The sequence below is a fragment of the Lampris incognitus genome, chromosome 15 (genome assembly GCF_029633865.1).
Source record: "Lampris incognitus isolate fLamInc1 chromosome 15, fLamInc1.hap2, whole genome shotgun sequence".
In the NCBI taxonomy this organism is placed as follows: Eukaryota; Metazoa; Chordata; class Actinopteri; order Lampriformes; family Lampridae; genus Lampris; species Lampris incognitus.
Genome location: NC_079225.1, coordinates 22924760 through 22945883, shown reverse-complemented (window position 1 = coordinate 22945883; position 21124 = coordinate 22924760). Strand labels below are relative to the sequence as shown.

The 21124-nt window shown below is 43.1% G+C and overlaps 1 protein-coding gene across 1 annotated transcript; it reads right to left on the bottom strand.

Moving 5' to 3' along the window:
* On the bottom strand, positions 1-19682 carry LOC130124818 (prospero homeobox protein 1-like). The gene is made up of 4 exons (XM_056294167.1): positions 18255-19682; positions 17578-17679; positions 16716-16910; positions 1-168 (listed from the first exon to the last, which is right to left on the bottom strand). The coding sequence occupies exons 1-4, from the start codon at positions 19680-19682 to the stop codon at positions 1-3; spliced, it is 1893 nt and encodes a 630-aa protein (XP_056150142.1).
* Positions 19683-21124: the final 1442 nt, after the last annotated feature.

Genomic DNA, 21124 nt, shown 5'->3' with positions numbered 1-21124 from the left:
TTATCCAGTGTGCTGAGTTTTTAATCCAGCTGGCACATCACTGTCCAATTTACATATTACCTTGTATATTGCCTTTTTCCAGGATGGGTCATTGTCTTTGCCCATTGAAATGGCAATATAAAACTCCTTCAGTGTAATTTCTGCTACCTCGAGGAATCTGTCAGGGACCTGTTGATCATCAGAAAAAAAGAATCAAGACCATATGACTAGATATTAACATGTTATTCTGTGTTTGTTCCAGTGTGGATGAAAGAGAAGTTGAATGAGAGTGCTAAATATGTAGTCTTATATTTTGAATGACCAAATTGTGAATTTCCAAATAAGGTAAGTCATATGTGGAAAGAATGCAGAGGGATGCAAACTTCTCAAAGAGAATTTGTGTTTTGTTTTTATTGCGTCACTACATTCCTGTCAGTTACAGCAAGCCTATGATTAATTAAATAGTAGCATCTTTAACCCATTTTCGTAGAAACTGCACCTGTGAATTCAAGTAAAAATTCAAAGACCCTAACTGATGTATGACAAATTAACCTCGAGAACTGGTGACCAGTATGCATACCAGTGTTGACAGGATATGCTGGTATGAGTACGTTCCAATTTTCCGTTCAGTGTCGTCTTTAGGTGTTTGGAGAGGTATTATTGTGTGGTTTAAGTGCTGTAAATTTTGTAAAAAGCTTGCACGTCTTCCCAAGTCCTACAAGGAACAATTGTATTGGCATTTTCATCAATCTCACTATTTGGTAGAAAGAATTTGAAGTGAACCCATCACTTTTTCTGTAGGGTTTACTCACATAATCTACATATTTCAGTATGGGCCAGTTGGCGTGCCTGACCCTGAGACATTTTTTCACGACACCAGAAATTTGATTACATGAAAACATACAGCTGAAAGCTATTACTGTGGGTCACATAATATACTGTCCAACAGTTTAGCTTTTATAGCTGAATAAGATGCAATCTAAAGGAGAAAGCATGCTTATTTTCGAACAGTACACAGCAAACTCGTGTTTTCCTTTTTCACTGTAGTTTTGGAAACGAGGCACTTGGTGTAGCCGCCAATAAACAGGATAGGCACTTCACACTTAATCGGTCTTTGAACAACTGACGAGGTAGTCTTAAATCTTGATACTCAAACACCGTTCATCACACCTTCACAAGTATTTGCTTACCTTTGTTAACTTTTCCTTAAGTATCTAGGGACACACATGGATGACAAATTGAGTTTCACGTACAATGTTGATTCTATATACAGTGCATCCGGAAAGTATTCACACCCCTTCACTTTCCACACATTTTATGTTACAGCCTTATTCCAAAATGGATTAAATTCCTTTTTTTTCTCATCAATCTACACACAATACCCCATAATAACAAAGTGAAAAGGGTTTTGTAGAAATTTTTGCAAATTTATCAAAAATAAAAAACTGAAACATTGCATGTACATAAGTAGTCACGCCCTTTGCTATAACACTCAAAATTGAGCTCAGGTTCATCCTGTTTCCACTGATCATCCTTGAGATGTTTCTACATCTTGATTGGAGTCCACCCGTAGTAAATTCAATTGATTGGACATGATTTGGAAAGGCACACACCTGTCTATATAAGGTCTCACTGTTGACTGCATGTCAGAGCAGAAACCAAGCCATTAAGTCAAAGGAATTGTCTGTGGACATCTGAGACAGGATTGTATCGAGGCACAGATCTGGGGAAGGGTACAAAAAAATTTCTACAGCTTTGAAGGTCCCGAAGAGCACAGTGGTTTCCATCATTCATAAATGGAAGAAGTTTGGATCCACCAGGACTCTTCCTAGAGCTGGCCGCCCAGCCAAACTGAGCAATCGGGGGAGAAGGGCCTTGGTCAGGGAGGTGACCAAGAACCCGATGGTCACTCTTGACAGCTCCAGCGTTCCTCTGTGGAGATGGGAGAACCTTCCAGAAGTACAACTATCTCTGCAGCACTCCACCAATCAGGCCTTTATGGTAGAGTGGCCAGACGAAACCCTCTGCTCAGTAAAAAATACATGACAGCCCGCTTGGAGTTTGCCAGAAAGCACCTAAAGGACTCTTAGACCATGAGAAACAAGATTCTCTGGTCTGATGAAACCAAGATTGAACTCTTTGGCCTGAATGCCAAACGTCACGCCTGGAGGAAACCAGGCACCTCTCATCAATCAATCAAGTTGCATTTTGTATAGCGCTTTTCTAGCTGCAACAGCACTCATCACCTTGCTAATACTATCCCTACAGTGAAGCATGGTGGTGGCAGCATCATGCTGTGGGGATGTTTTTCAGCGGCAGGAACTGGGAGACTAGTCAGGATCGAGGGAAAGATGAATGGAGCAAAGTACAGAGAGATCCTTGATGAAAACCTGCTCCAGAGCACTCAGGACCTCAGACTGGGGCAAAGGTTTACCTTTCAACACGACAACGACCCTAAGCACACAGCCAAGACAATAAAGGGGTGGCTTCAGGACAAGTCTGTGAATGTCCTTGAGTGGCCCAGCCAGAGCCCAGACTTGAACCCCATTGAACATCTCTGGAAAGACCTGAAAATAGCTGTGCAGCAACGCTCCCCATCTAACCTTACAGAGCTCGAGAGGATCTGCAGACAAGAATGGGAAAAATACCCATAAATATAGGTGTGCCAAGCTTATAGCTTCATACCCAAGTAGACTTGAGGCTGTAATCGCTGCCAAGGGTGCCTCAACCAAGTACTGAATAAAGGGTGTGAATACTTATGTACATGCAATATTTCAGTTTTTTATTTTTAATAAATTTGCAAAAATTTCTACAAAACCTTTTTCGCTTTGTCACTATGGGGTATTGTATGTAGATTGATGAGGAAAAAAATGAATTTAATCCATTTTGGAATAAGGCTGTAACAACAAAATGTGGGGAAAGTGAAGGGATGTGAATACTTTCCGGATGCACTGTATAAGAAAGTTCAAGAGACTTTTTTTTTCCAGATTATTTTTTCGGCATTTTCTGCTTTATTGTGACAGTGGGGAGCGACAGGAAAGGCAGGGGACAGAGAGAGGATTACATGCAGCGAAGGGCCCAGGCCGGATTTGAACCCAGGCTGCTGCAATAAAGACATGGCCTTATGTGGTACTCGCTCTACCAGGTGAGCCACTGGGGCCCCCCCAGAGACTGTTTTTAATTAGGAAATTGAAGCGGTTTTGGGTCAGCCATAACATTTTGGTAAAAGTGTCAGCCTGATATAGTATTCTTGTGTTTAATATCTCTGGTATAGACATTTGACACTAACAAACATAAACAAGCTTGCCAGGATCGTCAAAACAGCAGGAAAGATAAGCCGCCAATAGAAATCAATGGATGACCTTTACAGTACAGCTATACATAAGAAAACTTTGTCCATCATTGGCGACACTAAACACCCCCTCCATACTGTTTTTGAGTTTCTCCCCTCAGGGTAACGCTACAGAAACAAAAAGATCTAGAAGCGATCTTTTGTTCCTGTGTGTTAAATTTCATTAACAAACTGCATTAATCTGCTCTCTTCTGCATTGAATGTATGCTGTACACTGTGTGTATGTTGTATGAATTGTTGTATAATTGTGTGATGTGATGAGATTTGCTGTGTTGATTTAATGTGATGTTTTTATTGTATCTAGTTAGGCCAAAGGTGATTTTCCGGCCTCGGCTGGACAGTGAAGTTCTATTCTATGATATTCTATTCTATTCTATTCTATTCTAAAAAAAACAGTTGGAGGAACAGTCTCATCAAGTCTACATTTTTGTTCAATTTTACTTTGAATCCCAAGTACATAATTGAGATTTGGCACACCATGCTGAAACATGTTCGATGGCATGTATATTTGTTTACATTTTGATCCTTTCAATTACCGCTACAATCCTGAAGATTGCCGTTTTGACGATCATGAAATCCTATGTGCTATCATTTTTCCCTGAAGTCCTACCAGACAGCAAGTATAAAAGCGTAATGTTTGGATATCCATGGTCGGGGTATTGTCTTAAAGAGAAACTAAACCTGAGACCATTTTGATGAGTTGGCTGATGTCTACAGGTTAAAATCCATCTAAAGGTTTGGGACAAGCCAGGCTGGTCTAGGTACACTGTAATGTTAGCCTAGCAGGATAAACACAGCTACAATTAATTAAATTAATTATTGGTCTGTGTGCCAAAGAACCACCATTGACAGTACTATTGGCAATTGTTAGTAGCTGGCTTTGTAAGTCTGTCAATGCATAAAGGTGTGCTGGCACACCTAAATCAAACAGCCAATATTAATGTTATTAGCTGCAGCTAATAACATCAGCTGTGTTTTTCCTGCTATGCTAACATAGCGTACCAAGACCAGCCTGACATGTTTTTAACCTTTATATGGTTAACCTGTAGATGTAAGCAAACTCACTAAAATAGTGTAGGGTTTAGTTACTTTTTAAATATGCCATTGTTAGAAAGTATCAAAAATTACTTTTGCTTGCATATAAATCTTCAGGATTGTAGCTTTAAAGACCTTTAACACCCATTGATTATTGTCACTTAAATTTACTGATTAAATTAATACAACACAGCAATTGTTTAAAATTGCAGTAAGTTACATTCACTGCTTAACTCAGTGGTACCCAATCTTGTGCAATTAAGAGCCGAGGGTATCAGGTGGTTTGGAGTCCCATTGGAATGAAAGCCTGTGTACTCTTGGCCCTTCATGGCACATGGTTGAGTACCATCTGAGCCAAAACATTATGACCACCTGCCTAATATGCTGTTGGTCCTCTGTGTGTCGCTAAAAAAAGCACCGACCCACCAAGGCACAGATTTTACAGGACCCCTGAAGGTGTGCTGTGGTATCTGGCATCAAAACATCAGCAGAAGATCCTTCAAGTCCTTTGAGTTATGAGGTGAAGCTGCCATGGATCGGACTTGTTGGTTCAACAGTTGCTCAATCAATTGAGATCGGGAGAATTTGAAGGCCAGAGCAACACCTTGAACACTTCATTGGGTTCCTCAAACCATTCCTGAACAAAGTGTGAAGTGTGGCAGGGCGCATTATTCTGCTGAAAGAGGCCACTGCCATCAGGGAATATCATTGCCATGAAGGAGTGTACCTGATCTGCAACAATGTTTAGGTAATTGGCACATGTCAAATTGACATTGTCAAATTGGCCCCATGAATGGCTGGACCCAGGGTTTCCCAGCAGAACAATGCCCGGAGCATCACACTCCTTCCACCGGCTTGTCATCTTCCTACAGTGCATCCTGTTGCCATCCCAAAGTACACAGCCATCCAAGTGATCTAAAAGAAATCAGGATTCTTCAGACCAGGCAACTTAATTCCATTGCTCCAAGGTCCAGTTCTGATGCTCGCCTGCCCAATGTAGTTGCTTTCAATGGTGGACAGGGCTCATCATGAGCACTCTGACCGCTCTGCAGCTACGCAGCCCCATACACAGCAAGTTGCATTGCACTGTGTTTTAACACATTCCTCCTGTAACCATCATTAAAATTTTCTGTGACTTGTGCCACGGTAGACCTTCTGTCGGTTCGGACCAGACGGGATAGCCTTCTTTGCCCTTATGTATCAATGAGCTTTGGGTGCCCAACACCGTCACCAGTTTGTGGTTTGTCTTTCCTTGGATCACTGTCAGTAGATACCATTGCTGAGCAGGAACACCCCACAAACCTTGCCATTTCAGAGCTGCTCTGACCCAGGCGTCTGGCCATAACAATTTGGCCCTTGTCGAAGTCACTCAGGTTGGATACGGGAGAAATGGGCGCCCATTTCTCCCGTATCCAACATGTTGACTATGAGATCTGATTGTTTGCTTACCATCTATCTACCCAGATCTTGACATGCGCCCTTGTTTGGAGATGATTGTTATTCGGTTCACCTTTGCGAAAACATTACCACCTGCCTAATATGCTGCTGGTCCTCCGTGTGCCGCCAAAACAGCGCTGACCTGCCAAGTCATGGACTGTTCAAGACCCCTGAAGGTGTCCTGTGGTATCTGGCACCAAAACATTAGCAGCAGATCCTTCAAGTCCTGTATGTTGTGCGGTGGAGCTGCCGTAGATCAGACTTGTTGGTCCAGCGCATCTGTCAAAGTTGTCAAATCCAACAAACTTGTCAAAGTTGCTCATGTCTTTACTTCTGCCCGTTTCTCCAGATCCAACATGATGACAACAACTGATTGTTTGCTTACCATTTAATGTACCCAGACCTTGACATGTGCCCTTGTTTGGAGATGATCGTTATTTGGTTCACCTAAGCGAAAACTTTATGACCACCTGCCTAATATGCTGTTGGTCCTCCGTGTGCCGCCAAAACCGCACCGACTTGCTGAGGCACGGACTCTACAAGACCTCTGAAGGTGTCCTGTGGTTTCTGGCACCAAAACATTAGCAGCAGATCCTTCAAGTTCTGTAATTGGCGAGGTGGAGCCACCATGGATCACTCTTGTCAGTCCAGCACATCCCACAAATACTTAATTGGATTGAGATCCAGAGAATTTGGAGACCATCGCAACACCTTGAACACGTAATCATTTTCCTCAAACCATTCCCGAACAATGTGTGCAATGTGGCAGAGAATTATCTTGCTGAAAGAGGCCACTTCCATCAGGGAATACCATTGCCATGAAGGGGTGTACTTGGTCTGCAACGATGTTTAGGTAGGTGGCACATGTCCAACTGACGTCCACATAAATGGCTTGACCCAGGGTTTCCCAGCAGAACATTGCCCAGAGCATCACACTCTCTCCACTGGCTTGTTGTCTTCCCACAGTGCATCCTGGTGCCGTCACTTCCCCAGGTAAACAGCTAACATGTACATGGCCATCCGCGTGATCTAAAAGAAAACGGGACTCATTGGACTAGGCTAACCTTTTCGACTGCTCCAAGGTCCAGTTCCAACGCACGCGTGCCCAGTGTAGGTGCTTTTGATGGTGGACGGGTCATCATGGGCATTCTGACCGGTCTGTGGCTACGCAGCCCCATACACCACAGGTTGCAATGCACTGTTTCGACACATTCCTCCTGTAATGATCATTAAAATTTTTCTGAGAATTCTGCCACAGTAGACCTGTTGGTTTGGACTAGACGGGATAGTCTTAATTGCCCTCACGCATCAGTGAGCCTTGGGCGCCCATGACCCTGTCACTGGTTTTTAGTTAGTCCCTTCTCGGACTACTGTCTGTAGGTCCTCACCAATGCTGACCGGGAACACCCCACAAGCCTTGCTGTTTCAGAGATGCTCTGACCCAGTCGCCTGGCCATAACAATTTGGCCGATGTCAAAGTTGCTCATTTCTTTACTCCTGCCCATTTCTCCTACATCCAACACGTTGACTACAAGAACTGATTGTTCGCTTACCATCCAATAAGCAGCAATAATTGGCAGCGCTGTCTTCGGGAGGGGGCGGAGTCGGCTTGTGTTTGTCACATGAATGCGTCTCTGGGTGTGTCGGAAAAAGCAGTGGTTCGGCCTGGATTTGCCTTGTCACGGAAGTAGCGAGGGGTCTCCTTTGAGACTGCCGGCCGGAGAGATGTAGTTGGCGAACGCATGCAGTACGAGGGTGGGTGTTTGAACAAGAATAGGGAGCGATTAGCCACTAAATTAGGAGAAAACGGGAGAAATCATAAATAAATTATAAAAATTACTTGATTTTAATGGTTATTTTACAATTTGTGTAAATATTGTGAAAATTCATTCAAAATCTAGCATGTCCATTTTTCAACATCAAACTTATTGTTTTGTATAAGATTATTAAAGTGACGATGTGGTCAAACAACTGCATTGTTGCTGTTGGTTTCTGTTAAACACCACTGATTTTTCAATATGAAGACGGGCTTTTCATATCAAGGTCTGCGATCAGCGCTAATTGATGACTCCTAGCAGTCATGACCAGCCATATTCTCTAGCCTGACCCTACTGTCACAACCCCATCTGTATCTCCGGCTTAATTTGTATCGCACATGTCAATTTTTTTTTTTACTATTTTTTAATCTAAGTCAGAACACGGCAACCGCTATGGCAAGCTTTTCATGTTTAATCTGTTATCTGTCAGAAAGTACTCTCAAAGTCCAACAAATGATCAAATCCCTGGCCATAGTGTCAACAATGGAATCAAAATCAACTTTATTGGCCAAGTGTGCATGCACACAAGGAATTTCACTCCGGTACACAGCAGCTTCAAGCACTTGGAGACATCACTCACAAAAAGAAACTACAAAACAACAAAAAACAAACGGAACAACAATAATTCCACAAAATTTTCAAAAAAATCAATAGACACCAATTTCAAAATTGTAGATCTTCAGAAATGGGTAAGCCTGTGAGTGCATGTGGCGATTAAGTGAATGCATTTTCTTCTTTCATCATTTAGGCCTGGGGCACTCGCATACTTTTGGCCTATGCATGTTTCTGTAACCTAAACGCAATAAGTGGAGAATGACTGCAGGAGAAAATGGCCATCTGTGAGATCAAAACCGTTGACCCTTCAGGCCATTTTAAATCAAGCACCTTTTTTTTTTGGTACAGTTTATTCACACATCACTGAATAACTTAATAAGGAGGTATTACTGTATGTTACATACATACAGCACAAAATTTTGCTCTGCATGAATGGGGCGTTTATTTGCAGGGTCGCGGGGATAGGCTCCAGTATCCCCGCGACCCTGAGAGCAGGATAAGCGGTTTGGATAATGGATGGATGGGTTCATTTTTGACATTTAGTGGGAATATCAGACGAACTGCGTGATATACTTCCCCCGAAAATGTTTAGTTTCAGAGACTTTGTTTCCTGTATTCTGGTGATTTTAAAGAATGAAAATAACAAAATAGTAATTTTAAAAAAAATACACTGCAACATCATTTTAATGTTAAATACTTTTAATTTTAAGAATCTCAGGACAGAATACAGAATAATTCGCCCCGATACAGTTGCCCACTGGGGACTGGGGTTCGCGCCCCGGTCTCGTCAGATCCGACTATGGCCGGACTCGACGAAGCAGCGATCATTGGCAACGCTGTCTTCGGGAGGGGGGCGGAGTCGGCTTGTGTTCGTCACGTGAATGCGTCTCTGTGTGTGTTGGAAGAAACAGTGGTTCGGCTCGGAGTCGCCTTGTCACGAAAGTGGCGAGGCGGTCTCCGAGACTGCCGGCCCGGAGAGATGGAGTTGGCGAACGCATACAGTGCGAGGGTGGGTGTTTGAATTAAAATAGGGATCGATTGGCCACTAAATTGGGAGAAAAAAGGGAAAAATCAGAAATAAATTTATTAAAAAAAAAAGAATAATTCGCCCCTCTGGTGAGAATCACTGCCTTAGAGAGTGTGCACGCCACTGCCCTCTGTGGCTACTATCAGCAAATGTTTATTGCAGTTAAAAGTGCAACGCTTTGCAGCCTGCAGCACCATCCTTGAGGGAGCATAGGTCTGGGCCAAACCTGTGACATTCAATTTGCAAGAAAGGAGTGAGCAAAGGGTAGAGTTGTCCATCCTCATTCTATTCTGTCAGTATCTTTCTGTCCATGCTGAACACCCTCTGACAATGCAATGCTGTGTGGTATACACAAAAGTGCCTTGCATCTCTTCCAATAATAGCCCAAAACCTGTCAATTTTTGCTTTCTTGGGAAGTTGTGCCCTGCCAACTACCTTGTACTCCACCACTTCTTCCCAAAGACTATTCAGGTCCAACCTGAGCTGTGGCCATCTTTTCCCTAGCTCTATCACTGCAAATAAAAATTTAAAAAATTGGTACAACTGAGCTGAATATTATTTTTTCTCTGTAATCAACTCGTGTAACTTCTGTAACCAATTATAAAAAAAACGAATGCCGAAAAACAGAAGTTTCTTTCTCTTCGAACTCTCAATTTATTTCTCCATCAACACAATCACTCACTGAGGATGACGAGACAAGCAGCTCTTCACGTGCATGTCATGGAAAACTACATTTGATGTATCTGTGTTGTTTTCCAGGTGGAAACAGTATAATTTTAGTAGAATTTATACAAGCTGTACAGTTCCAGACACAGGTTGTGATAATGAAAAGGAAAAGGTTGGCATGGAGCCAACATAATTGTGCCCCACAGCTCATTATTTGAAAGCATGTTGAACATGGGCACATTGTTTTTAACTGCTCACTTAGTTAAACGAATGCTTTTGTTTAGGTCTGTGAAGTAAATTTTGCTTTTAATGCACTTTTTGTTTTTAATATTTATTGTGTGTTATTTGTTTTTATGCGACGCTGTGGTCCTTGTGAAACATAATTTTGTTCCCTTGTATGTATGAGACATGCATATGAGGCAATGACAATAAAAGTAGTCTAAGTCTTTGTCCCTCCAGCCGATCCTCAGGATCTTTTCTTAAGGATCTTTGGTGGTATTGTTCCAGGGCTCTCAGGTGCCTGCTGTAGGTGGTCCATGACTCTGCTCCATACAGCAGGGTGGAAGGAACAACAGCTCTGTAGACCAGGAGTTTTGTTTGAGCCTTTAGGTCTCGGTCTTCAAAGACTTTTCCTGAGTCTGGCGTAAACGCCGCTGGCACAACTCAGGCGATGGGTGACCTCAGAGTCGATGTCAGCTTTTGAGGGGAGAAGGCTGTGGAGGTATGGGACGTGATCAACATTTTCAATAATTTTGTTTTCCACTTTTATGGCGGGCTGTGTAGATGGCTAGTTGGGTGGAGGTTGATATGAGACCTGTGTCTTCCTGATGTTTAATGCTAGACCCAAAGCTCTGTATGCCTTGGCAAAGGCATTCAGAATGTCCTGGAGGTCTTCTGTGGCATGTGCTGCGCTAGCGTTGTTGTCTGCGTACTTGCGCTCCATGATGGTGGTGTTGCAGACTTTGTTTTTGGCCTTGAGCCTATTAAGGTTGAAGAGCCTGCTGTCAGTTCTGTATAGGACTGGGATCCCCCGTGGCAGCTCTTCGCCAATGAGGTGGAGTATGGCAGCAATAAAGATGGCAAACGGGATGGGTGCAATGAGCATCCCTGTTTGACCCCTGTTTCCACAGTGAAGGGCTCTGACTCAGAGCTGCTGTTGCTGAGCACTGTGACTGACATGCTGTCATTTAGAAGCCTCAATATTCTGATGGATTTGTCAGATCAGCCATGTCTTGATAGTATGTGCCACAGAGCCTGATGGTCTACTGACACAAAGGTCTTTGTCAGGTCTATGAAAGCTCTGTACAAAGGCTGCCTTTGTTCACAGCATTTTTCCTGGAGTTGGCGTGCTGTAAATATCATGTCTGCTGTACCTCTGGATAGGCGGAAGCCACACTGAGATTCTGGAAATACTTCCTGAGCCAGTGGTATTAGTCAGTTTGTGAGGATGTGAGTGAGGGCTTTGCCTGTTGTTGACAGGAGTGAGATGCCCCTATAGTTTCCACATTCTGCCTTGTCCCCTTTCTTGAATATCGCCACTAGTAGAGCATCCCCGGGCTCTGAGGGAAGTTCTTCTTTTTCCCAGACCTTGAGGGGGAGGGCATGGAGGTGGTACAGGAGCTCTGGTCCACCTTTCTTTAAGATCTCAGCTGGGATCCTATCAGGGCTGGTGCCTTTGTTGTTGTTAAGGCTCCTGATGGCATCGAACCTCTGTCATGGTGGAAGGTTCCCCAATGTCTTCTACGATGGGACTCTGGGGAATGTGGCTGGCAATGTAATGTCTGGTTCAGCTTTGCTGTTGCGGTTAAGGAGTTCCTGTAAGTGCCCCCTCCATCGGGTGTTAATGGACTCATTGTCCTTCAGCAGCTCCTGCCCATTCTTTGAGTGCAGAGGGGTTTAAGCCGCGGTTGTTTGGACCATAGATGGCCTTAGTTGTGCTGAAAAAGCCTCTGGTGTCACCCAAGTATGCCAGTTGCTGGATTTTGGGAGCCTTTTCTGTCCACCAAAAGTTCTTAAGCTCTCTCACCTGTCTCTAGACGTCCGCCTTGGCTCTGGAGTGAGCCACTCTTTTAGCCTTGCAGGTTACATCATTTTTCCAGGCATGAAAGGCTTCCCTTTTCTTGGAGATGAGCTGTTCTATCGCTGTGTCATTCTCATCAAACCAGTCCTGGTGTTTTCTGGACTTGTACCCAAGGGTGCTTTTGCATCAGGATCTTCCTGTTGGAGAGTTTCCCCAAGAGAGGCCTGGAATCACTGCTGGGTGGCAGTTTCATTCAGGTTTTCAAGGTTCAGTCTTGAACCCTCCTCTTCCTCTTGACTTTGATGGACATCGTGGAGTGGGTGAGGCGATCCGTCCAGCAGTCATCTGCATCAGTCATGGCCCTTGCGATGTTCACGTCACGGCAGTCCCTGATTTGTACAATGACATAGTCAAGGAGATGCCACTGTTTGGAGCAGGGCTGTCTCCAAGATGCCTTAAATTTGTTTTTCTGGTGAAACAGAGTGTTAGTGATGGTGAGGTCGTACTGAGCACATTTTCTAAGAAGCAGAACTCAATTGGAGTCAATGTTCCCAATGCCTTCCTTTCCTATAGTGCCCTTCCAGAGGTGTTGATCCCGGCCAACCCTGGCGTTGAAGTCTCATTGGAGAATAATCTTATCCTCAGGGATTCTTGACTGTCGCGTCTAAGGCACAGAAAGTCTCTTTTACTTCCTGTTCAGAGTCTATAGTAGGGGCATAGGCATTCAAAACTGTTGCCCTCTGGTTGTTGACAAGCCTTAGATGGATGGTCATGAGATGCTCACTGATCCTCACAGGAAGTTCAGACAGGTGGCTGATGATATGGTTCCTGATGGCACATCCAACACCATGGATCCTGGGCTCATTAGCAGCTTTTCCTTCCCAGAAGAGAGTGTAGCCGCCCTTCTCCTCTTTCAGTTGTCTTTCGTCTGCCCGTCAGGTTTCAGAAAGAGCAGCTATGTCAGTCCTGCATTTCTTCAGTTCTCTAGCAATGATTGCGGTTCTCCTCTCCGGTCTGTCACTGGTTGCACTATGCCGCCTTGGTCGGCAACGGAATAGACCGCCACGCTTCCTGGACGCCCCCAAACCTTTTACATTTCAGACTAATCACCCCGCAGGAGAACAAGGCAAATAATCACATGTTCCTTTAATTTTATAATGGACATTTGTGTTATATCTAAACAAACCATCCGTCAACAGGGAAATAAAAGCCTCTGACCAACGAGACCAGTCTCTTGAGAGCGCTCCAGCCAGCTCACAGCGGGGTCTGCGAGCGTGACTGGTCTGGCCGGCAGGTCACCAGTTTTTGGAACTTCTCAACTCCGAAAACGTTGGAGCAAATTTTCGATTCACCATCAATTTTAGTAAAACTACCAGTATTGCAAATCTGCATACTAAATTTGACGCCTCAAAAATTCATAGATGTGAATTTAATGATGAGATTAGCATACGAAACTTGTAAAAAAAACACCTTGAAATCTACAGTTGATTTCTCAACCCATCTTCGGAGACATATACAGTGACGTAATGACGTAGCTCTCGTGCCTTCTCTGACCCGTGGAAAAGCAAATCGGTTGTTAGAAGGTCCGCAAGTTGAACCAACTGCAAACCGGCACTAGCATCGGCCCAGAGCTAGAACTAGCTTCGCGTTGGTGAAAAGGGGTTATAACCGTACCTAAAGGTGCTATGTGAAATTCTGTAATAATTCTGACCGCTATTTAGTGACGTGAATAACAAATCACTGAACACTAAAATGAGTTTTTTACTTTCTCACTGCCGTTCAGCAACCCATGCTGACGTTACCAAATCATTTTATGCTCCAGAAAAGCGAAAATATTAAATGTTGTGGGAGCGCTGGAATGAGGAGACGGAGAGATCGAGTCGAGTCAATTCCGTTAACTCGCCACACAAAACAACATCGATACAGCACAATCTGTCGTGGCAACCTGCTAACCACTACTAGGCTGCTGCAAACATGGCTCTGTCCAGTAAATTTGTTCCGGCCAGGGAAAAAGTTCCGGATGACGCGACAATGGCGTTCTAATCAGCTGTTCGATGGGTTCGGTATGGGTTCGAATTTTCAGTGGCAGCGTTGCTAGGGCGGTTACTATGAAAGGTGGCTGGTGAGCGCTCGTGCATTAACGTGGTTTTTTGCTTGTCACGAGACGTAATTTCGCCTCAGACTACAAGAGCGCGAGTTGGACAGACGCGTATCTCCCACCTCTGGCTATATTGCTGTTTTCAAAGACCACTGCATTGCTTTTGTGGGCATACTCCTCATCAGTTCTACTGTTATTTCTATTATTGACAAGCGATTTAAATCAACGTTGCTTTCTAATACTTTAGTGTCTGTAAACTTAACAGTTAGCTAGTCTCTACCGATCGCATTAGCTATAGTCAGACATTAGCTTGCTAGCAGCTAGATACTAGCTGGACAGATATGCGTCTGTCCAACTCGCGCTCTTGTAGTCAGGTGAAATGACGTCTGTGACAAGCAAAAAAACCGCACGTTAATGCACGAGCGCTCACCAGCCACATTTCATAGTAACCGCCCTAGCAACGCTGCCACTGAAAATTCTAACCCATACCGAACGCTACCCGAACAGCTGATTAGAACGCCATTGTCGCGTCATCCGGAAGTTTTTCCCCGGCCGGAACAAATTTACTGCGACACCTCCATCCCGGAAACCTCTGCAGTGCCTACGTCAGCACTCCGAATGTCCGCCTTAAAGGAGCAGCAGCCCCTGGTGAATCTACCCTCATTTGTGTATCACCACAATGTAACACTTTTGAAATTCACGTCATGATATGATTATAATTAAGTAAATTTGAAGGCCATCTCGATCTGTGGTATTTGCTTTTGCCATGTTAACACGTTTAGGTACATTAAGCCCATGTACGGGGTATAGGTCAGTGATTCTCAACCCAATCCTCAGAAACCCCCTGTACCATGCAACATGATATCACGACATTTCGTTCTTATGTTGACGAAAATTAATCTATTGACTCGTTCACCAGTGGACGATTGTTTACTTTTTTCGTCCTACACTGTGGGGACTGCAGCTCCCCCTAGTGGTGGGTGCAGCCCCCCCCCCACTACAGGTTTTCTGTTCCATCGGGTAATTAATTACAGTCACCTGTCGTGATTAGACGGCTGGAATACCTGACACAAAACGTGAACGTAATTAGCTACTCGGTAGAATAGAAAACCAGCAGTTGGGGGTTCCTCCATGGTCAAATGGTTAGGGTTGGTATCACATGGTGGCAACCGTTGCAGGTTCAAATCCAGCCGGTGACCTTTGTTGCATGTCTTACTCTCTCACTCCCCATTTCCTGTCTGCCTCCATTGTCACTGCCTAATAAAAGGTATAGAAATTTAAAAAATCCCCCCCCCCCAAAAAAAAAGGTACCTGAGGACTTGACTGAGAAAACCACTGGCATAAGTTAATCATGAAAAATAGAAATGCATTCTAAGATTGAAAACCACTGGGTTCTGTTTTACTGGGGGGGGGGGGATTGCACTTTGGAAATGACTAATAGACTCCCAACCTATTAGTCATTTCCGACTTCAGTTTATGTTGACTATAAACTGCTGCTCATGTATGTGAGCCAAACATGACTGCTCTATCACAGTGCCACTCACATTATAATATTGCTAGCATGTTTCATATTTTATTTCTTGAGACTGAAGTGAAATATTTCCAAGTCCAGCTGATACTAAACAACCACATAAACTTACTCAGTACTATCAAATCTGAAAACACTATTTCCTTGTAGATGTTACTAATGTTTGATGTCGCTAACGTCTACCAATTTATCTGCTAAGTACGGACGAAATCAGTTTTGTAAATCTTTCTGCTAAATGAGGAAATGTAAATGATAGGCCCTCTAACTGCTCTGCAGCCCTGATAATACCTCTCAGTTTTTCTCAAAGACAAAAAACTGATATGAGATCAGCAATGCTGGTCCTGAGAACAGAAACATGCATGTACCTGTTTGTACTGCAAAAGATGTTATTAGGAAATGGGTCTTGGACACACTTAAAAACCCGGTCTTGGGGCATCTGGGTAGCGTAGCAGTCTATTCCATTGCCTACCAACATGGGGATCGCCGGTTCGAATTCCAGCATTACCTCCGGCTTGGTTGGGCGTCCCTACACACACAATTGGCCGTGTCTGCGGGTAGGAAGCCGGATGTGGGTATGTGTCCTGGTTGCTGCACTAGTGCCTCCTCTGGTCAGTCAGGGCGCCTGTTTGGGGGGGGGGACTGGGGGGAATAGCGTGATCCTCCTACGCGCTATGTCCTCCTGGCGAAACTCCTCACTGTCAGGTGAAAAGAAGCGGCTGGTGACTCCACATGTATCAGAGGAGGCATGTGGTAGTTTGCAGCCCTCCCCGGATCGGCAGAGGGGGTGGAGCAGCGACCAGGATGGCTCAGAAGAGTGGAGTAATTGGCCGGATACAATTGAGGAGGGAAAAAAAACCCGGTCTTGGGTTTAACCTTCTTGTCTTGAGCTGGAGTAAACAACTAATCACTACTACTCCAACTCCTGTCTGTTAAATACAACGAAAACAACACTAACTGGCTTCCTAGCACAATCCGGTCTCTACTGTTAATGCATCATTTTGGAATTATTCTGAAATGTGCCTACGTGGCTGCAAGACCTCAAGCAGTCAATCGACAAGGCATTCGCCTAAGAATACTCTTAAGTCTCTTCCTCTGGACTTATGTTGAGCCAGACATACAGTAATTGACTCCTTTTGTTTGTGTCACAGAGATGAAAGTATACTTATGTCAAGTTACTTTGTGGTTTCATCATATACTTCACCTCAAAGTCGTTGGCTTTGTTGTAGTGCATGTTGAGAGCCCTGAATAGTTCCGATTCTCTTCCCACTGACAGGTCCCTCACATCGGGTACTCCCTCCATGATGGCATGCCGAGCGAACTTCTCCATCTGGATGTAGTAGAACTCCCTGAAGTTACTAAACCACTTGATGAGCTGAGAGGTGATGCAACGTGTGAACTGGAGACGAAACAGAGGAAAGGTGAGTCACAGCAATGTTGCCTGGTGCTAATGAAAGCTACTATATGTTTGAGTCATTTTTTTCACAGTATAATATTTTGTGTTTTGTGTGTGTAACATTGGAAAAAAGGTTAAGTAGTTCACAGAATGTGTTTGTCAATTTACTTGAAAAATTAATAAAGTATGTTTTAACACATCTGTTTGTTTTCATCTTTGTACTTTTGTGGGTTAAAGAGGTGCAATAATGAGGATACTGTAGTTTTGTTAATCATAATATTTACTGGGTCTTCATAATGCTGTGGCTCCGATAAGACGGCTTGCCAGGAAGTGGGGTGAAAGACCCTTAAAATTATGAAATTTGAGCTATACAGCAAATTTTCAGTTGATTCAAGAGCCCCCGGCAGATGAAATTTGATTAAACCTTAAATATTATGAAAAACAAAAAAGAAGAAAATAAGTTTTTTCCACATGATGGCAGCAGTTTGCATTATCAACTTGTCATTTTTTGGTTAATGCTGTTAACATGAATCACACCACTTAATAAAGATTCCTATATTCCTAACTATCCATGAGAGGATATAAGGATATATTGTACTTGATATTTTAAGATCTTACTTACTTATACTATTTAAGGTAACAAAAGTGTTCATAATGTGCATTTCCTCACCTGTACATCGTGGAAAAAGGTTTTCAAGACAAGTGAGCTTGGGTAGCGGGTGTAGAAGAACATGAGCTTTGCTTTTTTCAGATGGTTTGTGGTCAGACCCTTCTTGATATACCAGTATTAAGGACACAATATGCATATCTTACACATCAGAAAAATCATATCCTTTCTTTTAATTTTCACAAACATTTGCCCTGCCAGAAATCATTATGCCCCAAGATAGATTGCAATTTTCTCTGGAGTTGTCCACAAGATCAAAGGAAACAGTTATTGGAGTCTGTAAGCCATGCTAGGCCTCAAAGTTATTGGCCATGTTTAAAAGGAGAGAAAATTGGTATTGATGAACAGACTCCTTTTGTAACAAATGTCTGCAGTCATGGTGGGGTTTGTGAGCATAGGTCTCATTATTCACCACTAAGACCTCAAAGAAGCAAAGATAGATAGATGCCTAAGGTGCAATATCTATATCTAAAGCCAATTGCACCAAAAGGTATATGCATTTTTAACTCCAAAGAAGCCGTCTTTTAAAAATGAAGTGCCACCACCTAGTCCAAAACAATGCCATCCACTGGTCTGAAAGGAACAAGTGAAAGCTAAATATTCAACACTGATTCCAATATATCACACAAACAATGCATGCATTTTTCCAAGGGACATATTTGTAGAAACTCAAAGGATACATTCAGCACAAACAAGCTGTTCTTCACCACACTCTGCAGACCAGCAGACTCCATCTTGAGGTGAGGAAGACACAGACTTTCCAGAAGCATTGGATCTACTGCCATAGAGTGAGCTTGGGAGCTCCTGATCGATCTAGAGTTGACCTTGGACCTCACTTTGACTGAGCTCCAAGGATATGTGTCCTGGAAGCCTCTGATAGTGGTGACTGGGGGACTGTTGTGCATGTTAGCTGAAGTGTGACCTTCATACAGAGCACTGTGATGGCTGAAGGGGAATGGTGGCTTTGGATGTTGCTGATGTCCTATTATGGGCAGCAGGTTAACCACACTAGGTCTGGCCATCTGAGGCTTTTGTATGACCAGAGAGAGAGCTTCGCTTTGAGCCTCTGGTACTTGGACCACTGTCCTCTCAGAGCTTGAACATCTTGATTTAGTATCTTCACCAAAGGATGCTTGTTGATCAAGATTAAGGGGAGACTTGTCTGTTTCTTCACACCCGTCCACATTTGGCCACCTCTGAAAAAGCGGCATGTTTTTGAAAATCGAGTCAATACTCTGGCTGACAGATTTTGTCAATTCATACTTTAAAATATCTGCCATCCATTTATTTATTTTGTCAGGTTTGGAATTAAAGAAATTCCTCAGAATTGATGTTTTCCACCCATGGCACTTAGCACACTCATCATCTACTTCTGTAAATGCATCACTGGGTAATGGGTCAGGAGAATTATTCCAAGTGGCACAGTACTCTTCCACAATACTTTCATCACTGAAGCCTTCAGACTCATTTTCCTCATCATCCTGAGTAAACCTCATCTGGAGTTGTTTAAATAGCTTGTGCTTTCCATGAAGCTGCTTCCTTGTTGTCTGGTTCTCTGAACTCAAAAGACTGGCACCAGCCGCTCCACTTTTCTGTGTGTGATCATTACAGTGAGGTGATTCCTGTGTCTTTTTGTTTTCCTGCATATTTCCTAATTTCTTCTGCTGTCTTGCCTCCATGGTCACATCTGTGGGATGTATACTAGCAGAGCCTGTCATGCCCTTAATGATGTTTTCAACTCTAGCACGCTTTGCTTGATGACCAGTACTCTGGGGCCACTCATGAGGACATCTACCATTGGCCCCTGGTAATGAATACCTGCTTGCAGACACCTGTCCCATATAACTGCCCCTGGATGGTTTGCTGTTGAACTCTAGCAGACTTGTGCTGATCAAACATGATCCAAAGGCTTTGCTGCTGTAATAAGGACTTTCTGGTTGAGTCCCTGTGTTTCCATTTTCTCTCTCTCTGAGCATGGAAATTCCTGATTCAACTGAATTTGAGGACAGAGAATGGTCAGGTTGAAAAGACTGGAGATGCTCTGCACTGCAGTTATCAAGGAAGATGTTGGAGGAATGCATGGTCTTGTCAAGAAGCCTGGGATTCATGCTTGCTCAGATAGAAAGGATTTTCACTATAGAGCACAACTGTTGTAAAAAAAATAAAACCCAAAAAAAAGTGCTTCAATAAGTTGTTCATGCTACAACAAATTTGCAAAACAACAAAATTTCGTTGCGTTCACACAATGACAATAAAGTATCTTATCTTATCTTATAAAAATTTCTTCTGCCCAACTTAAGCATTTTGTATTTACTGGAAATTAACTACAGACTCCTTGTTGCAAGGCACTTTTAAGGAATTTAATTTGTGAACTGCGCATTCATGACCAACTTGAGTAACATTTGAAGAGACATGGCGTATTTCTGCATTTATAGCTGTCTTTATAAGGAGCTTATCATATTGATAGAAATTAAGTTTTATAAGATTTTCCTCATCTTCCAGATATAAATACGATGGCTTGCAACTTCTTGTTGCGCCTCCTCAGTCAGCTTTATCTTAATATGTTCAGATGTATTCTTAGTATTGATTAAAACCATCTTTTTTATGTTGCTGCTTCATTGTGGAATAAAATAACTATATAAACTCAACTTCAAGTGCATTACACAAGGTAAAAAGTGATACCCTACCTGTTGGTTGTCGGTGGGAGAAACGGACCTCTGAAAGCTGGTTGCCTGCTGAAGAGGAGGAAAATTTAAGTAATTCAGTTGCCAGCAACAGACGAGGAGGTGTGGTTATTCGGTTATTCTGCAGCCCAACCTACCCTTTATCTCCCCCTCCCCTCTTTTTCACCAGCCCACCTAGGATTAATGCCTGACCCAAGTGCTGAAAGTTTTTAAGTTCAAGTTTAATAGGCCTATAGATCGGTTATGGCAGGTTTAATCTTTAAAAGAAGATTTGAGGCTATTACATTGCAAATTCTTAAAAGCACTGGCTGATGACTTGGGCAGTTTAAAACAATCATGTAAGTAGCCCAGGTACAACACCTTGCCAACTCTCCGACCACTTGTTTATGGATAACGATAGGGCAAGTGGGTTTAAACTGTCAAAAAATAAAATGAAATGTAAATTCAGCAGTTTGTTTTTTATATATCCATCCATCCATTATCCGAACCGCTTATCTGCTAAAATAACCCTTTGTAAGAAAGTATGAGATACAAGAGCGTTTTTAGAAATATTTTCATTTTATTTACTAGATGAAATCGCTCGCATTGAGAATAAAAGATCACTGAAACATGTTGGGCAGAAACAAACTACATTTTCCAACTCGTTCCATTTGTGGAACCTCAAACATGGTCAAGTCGGCCCTATAGCCTTCAATTCCTAAAATAATATGCCGTTCTATGTTACGTTGTTTGTTCTTTAACAGTGTATATTAAAATCTAACAAATAATTTGAAAAAAAAAGAGACTTGGAGTCAGAAAATTTGCCCGCGTTTTACAGATTTTGCAGTCAGAACGTCTCCCCAGCCATGTCTCCCCCTACCGCAGTG

What these genes read in the sequence shown, in the direction of transcription:
- LOC130124818 (XM_056294167.1), bottom strand. Translation starts at nt 19,682, where the DNA reads ATGAATCCCAGGCTTCTTGACAAGACCATGCATTCCTCCAACATCTTC. An exon ending in ACAGCTTGTTTGTGCTGAAT is followed by an intron (nt 17,680 to 18,254) that starts GTATCCTTTGAG and finishes TGGTATATCAAG; the next exon opens with AAGGGTCTGACCACAAACCA. An exon ending in CCTTTTTCCACGATGTACAG is followed by an intron (nt 16,911 to 17,577) that starts GTGAGGAAATGC and finishes TTTCGTCTCCAG; the next exon opens with TTCACACGTTGCATCACCTC.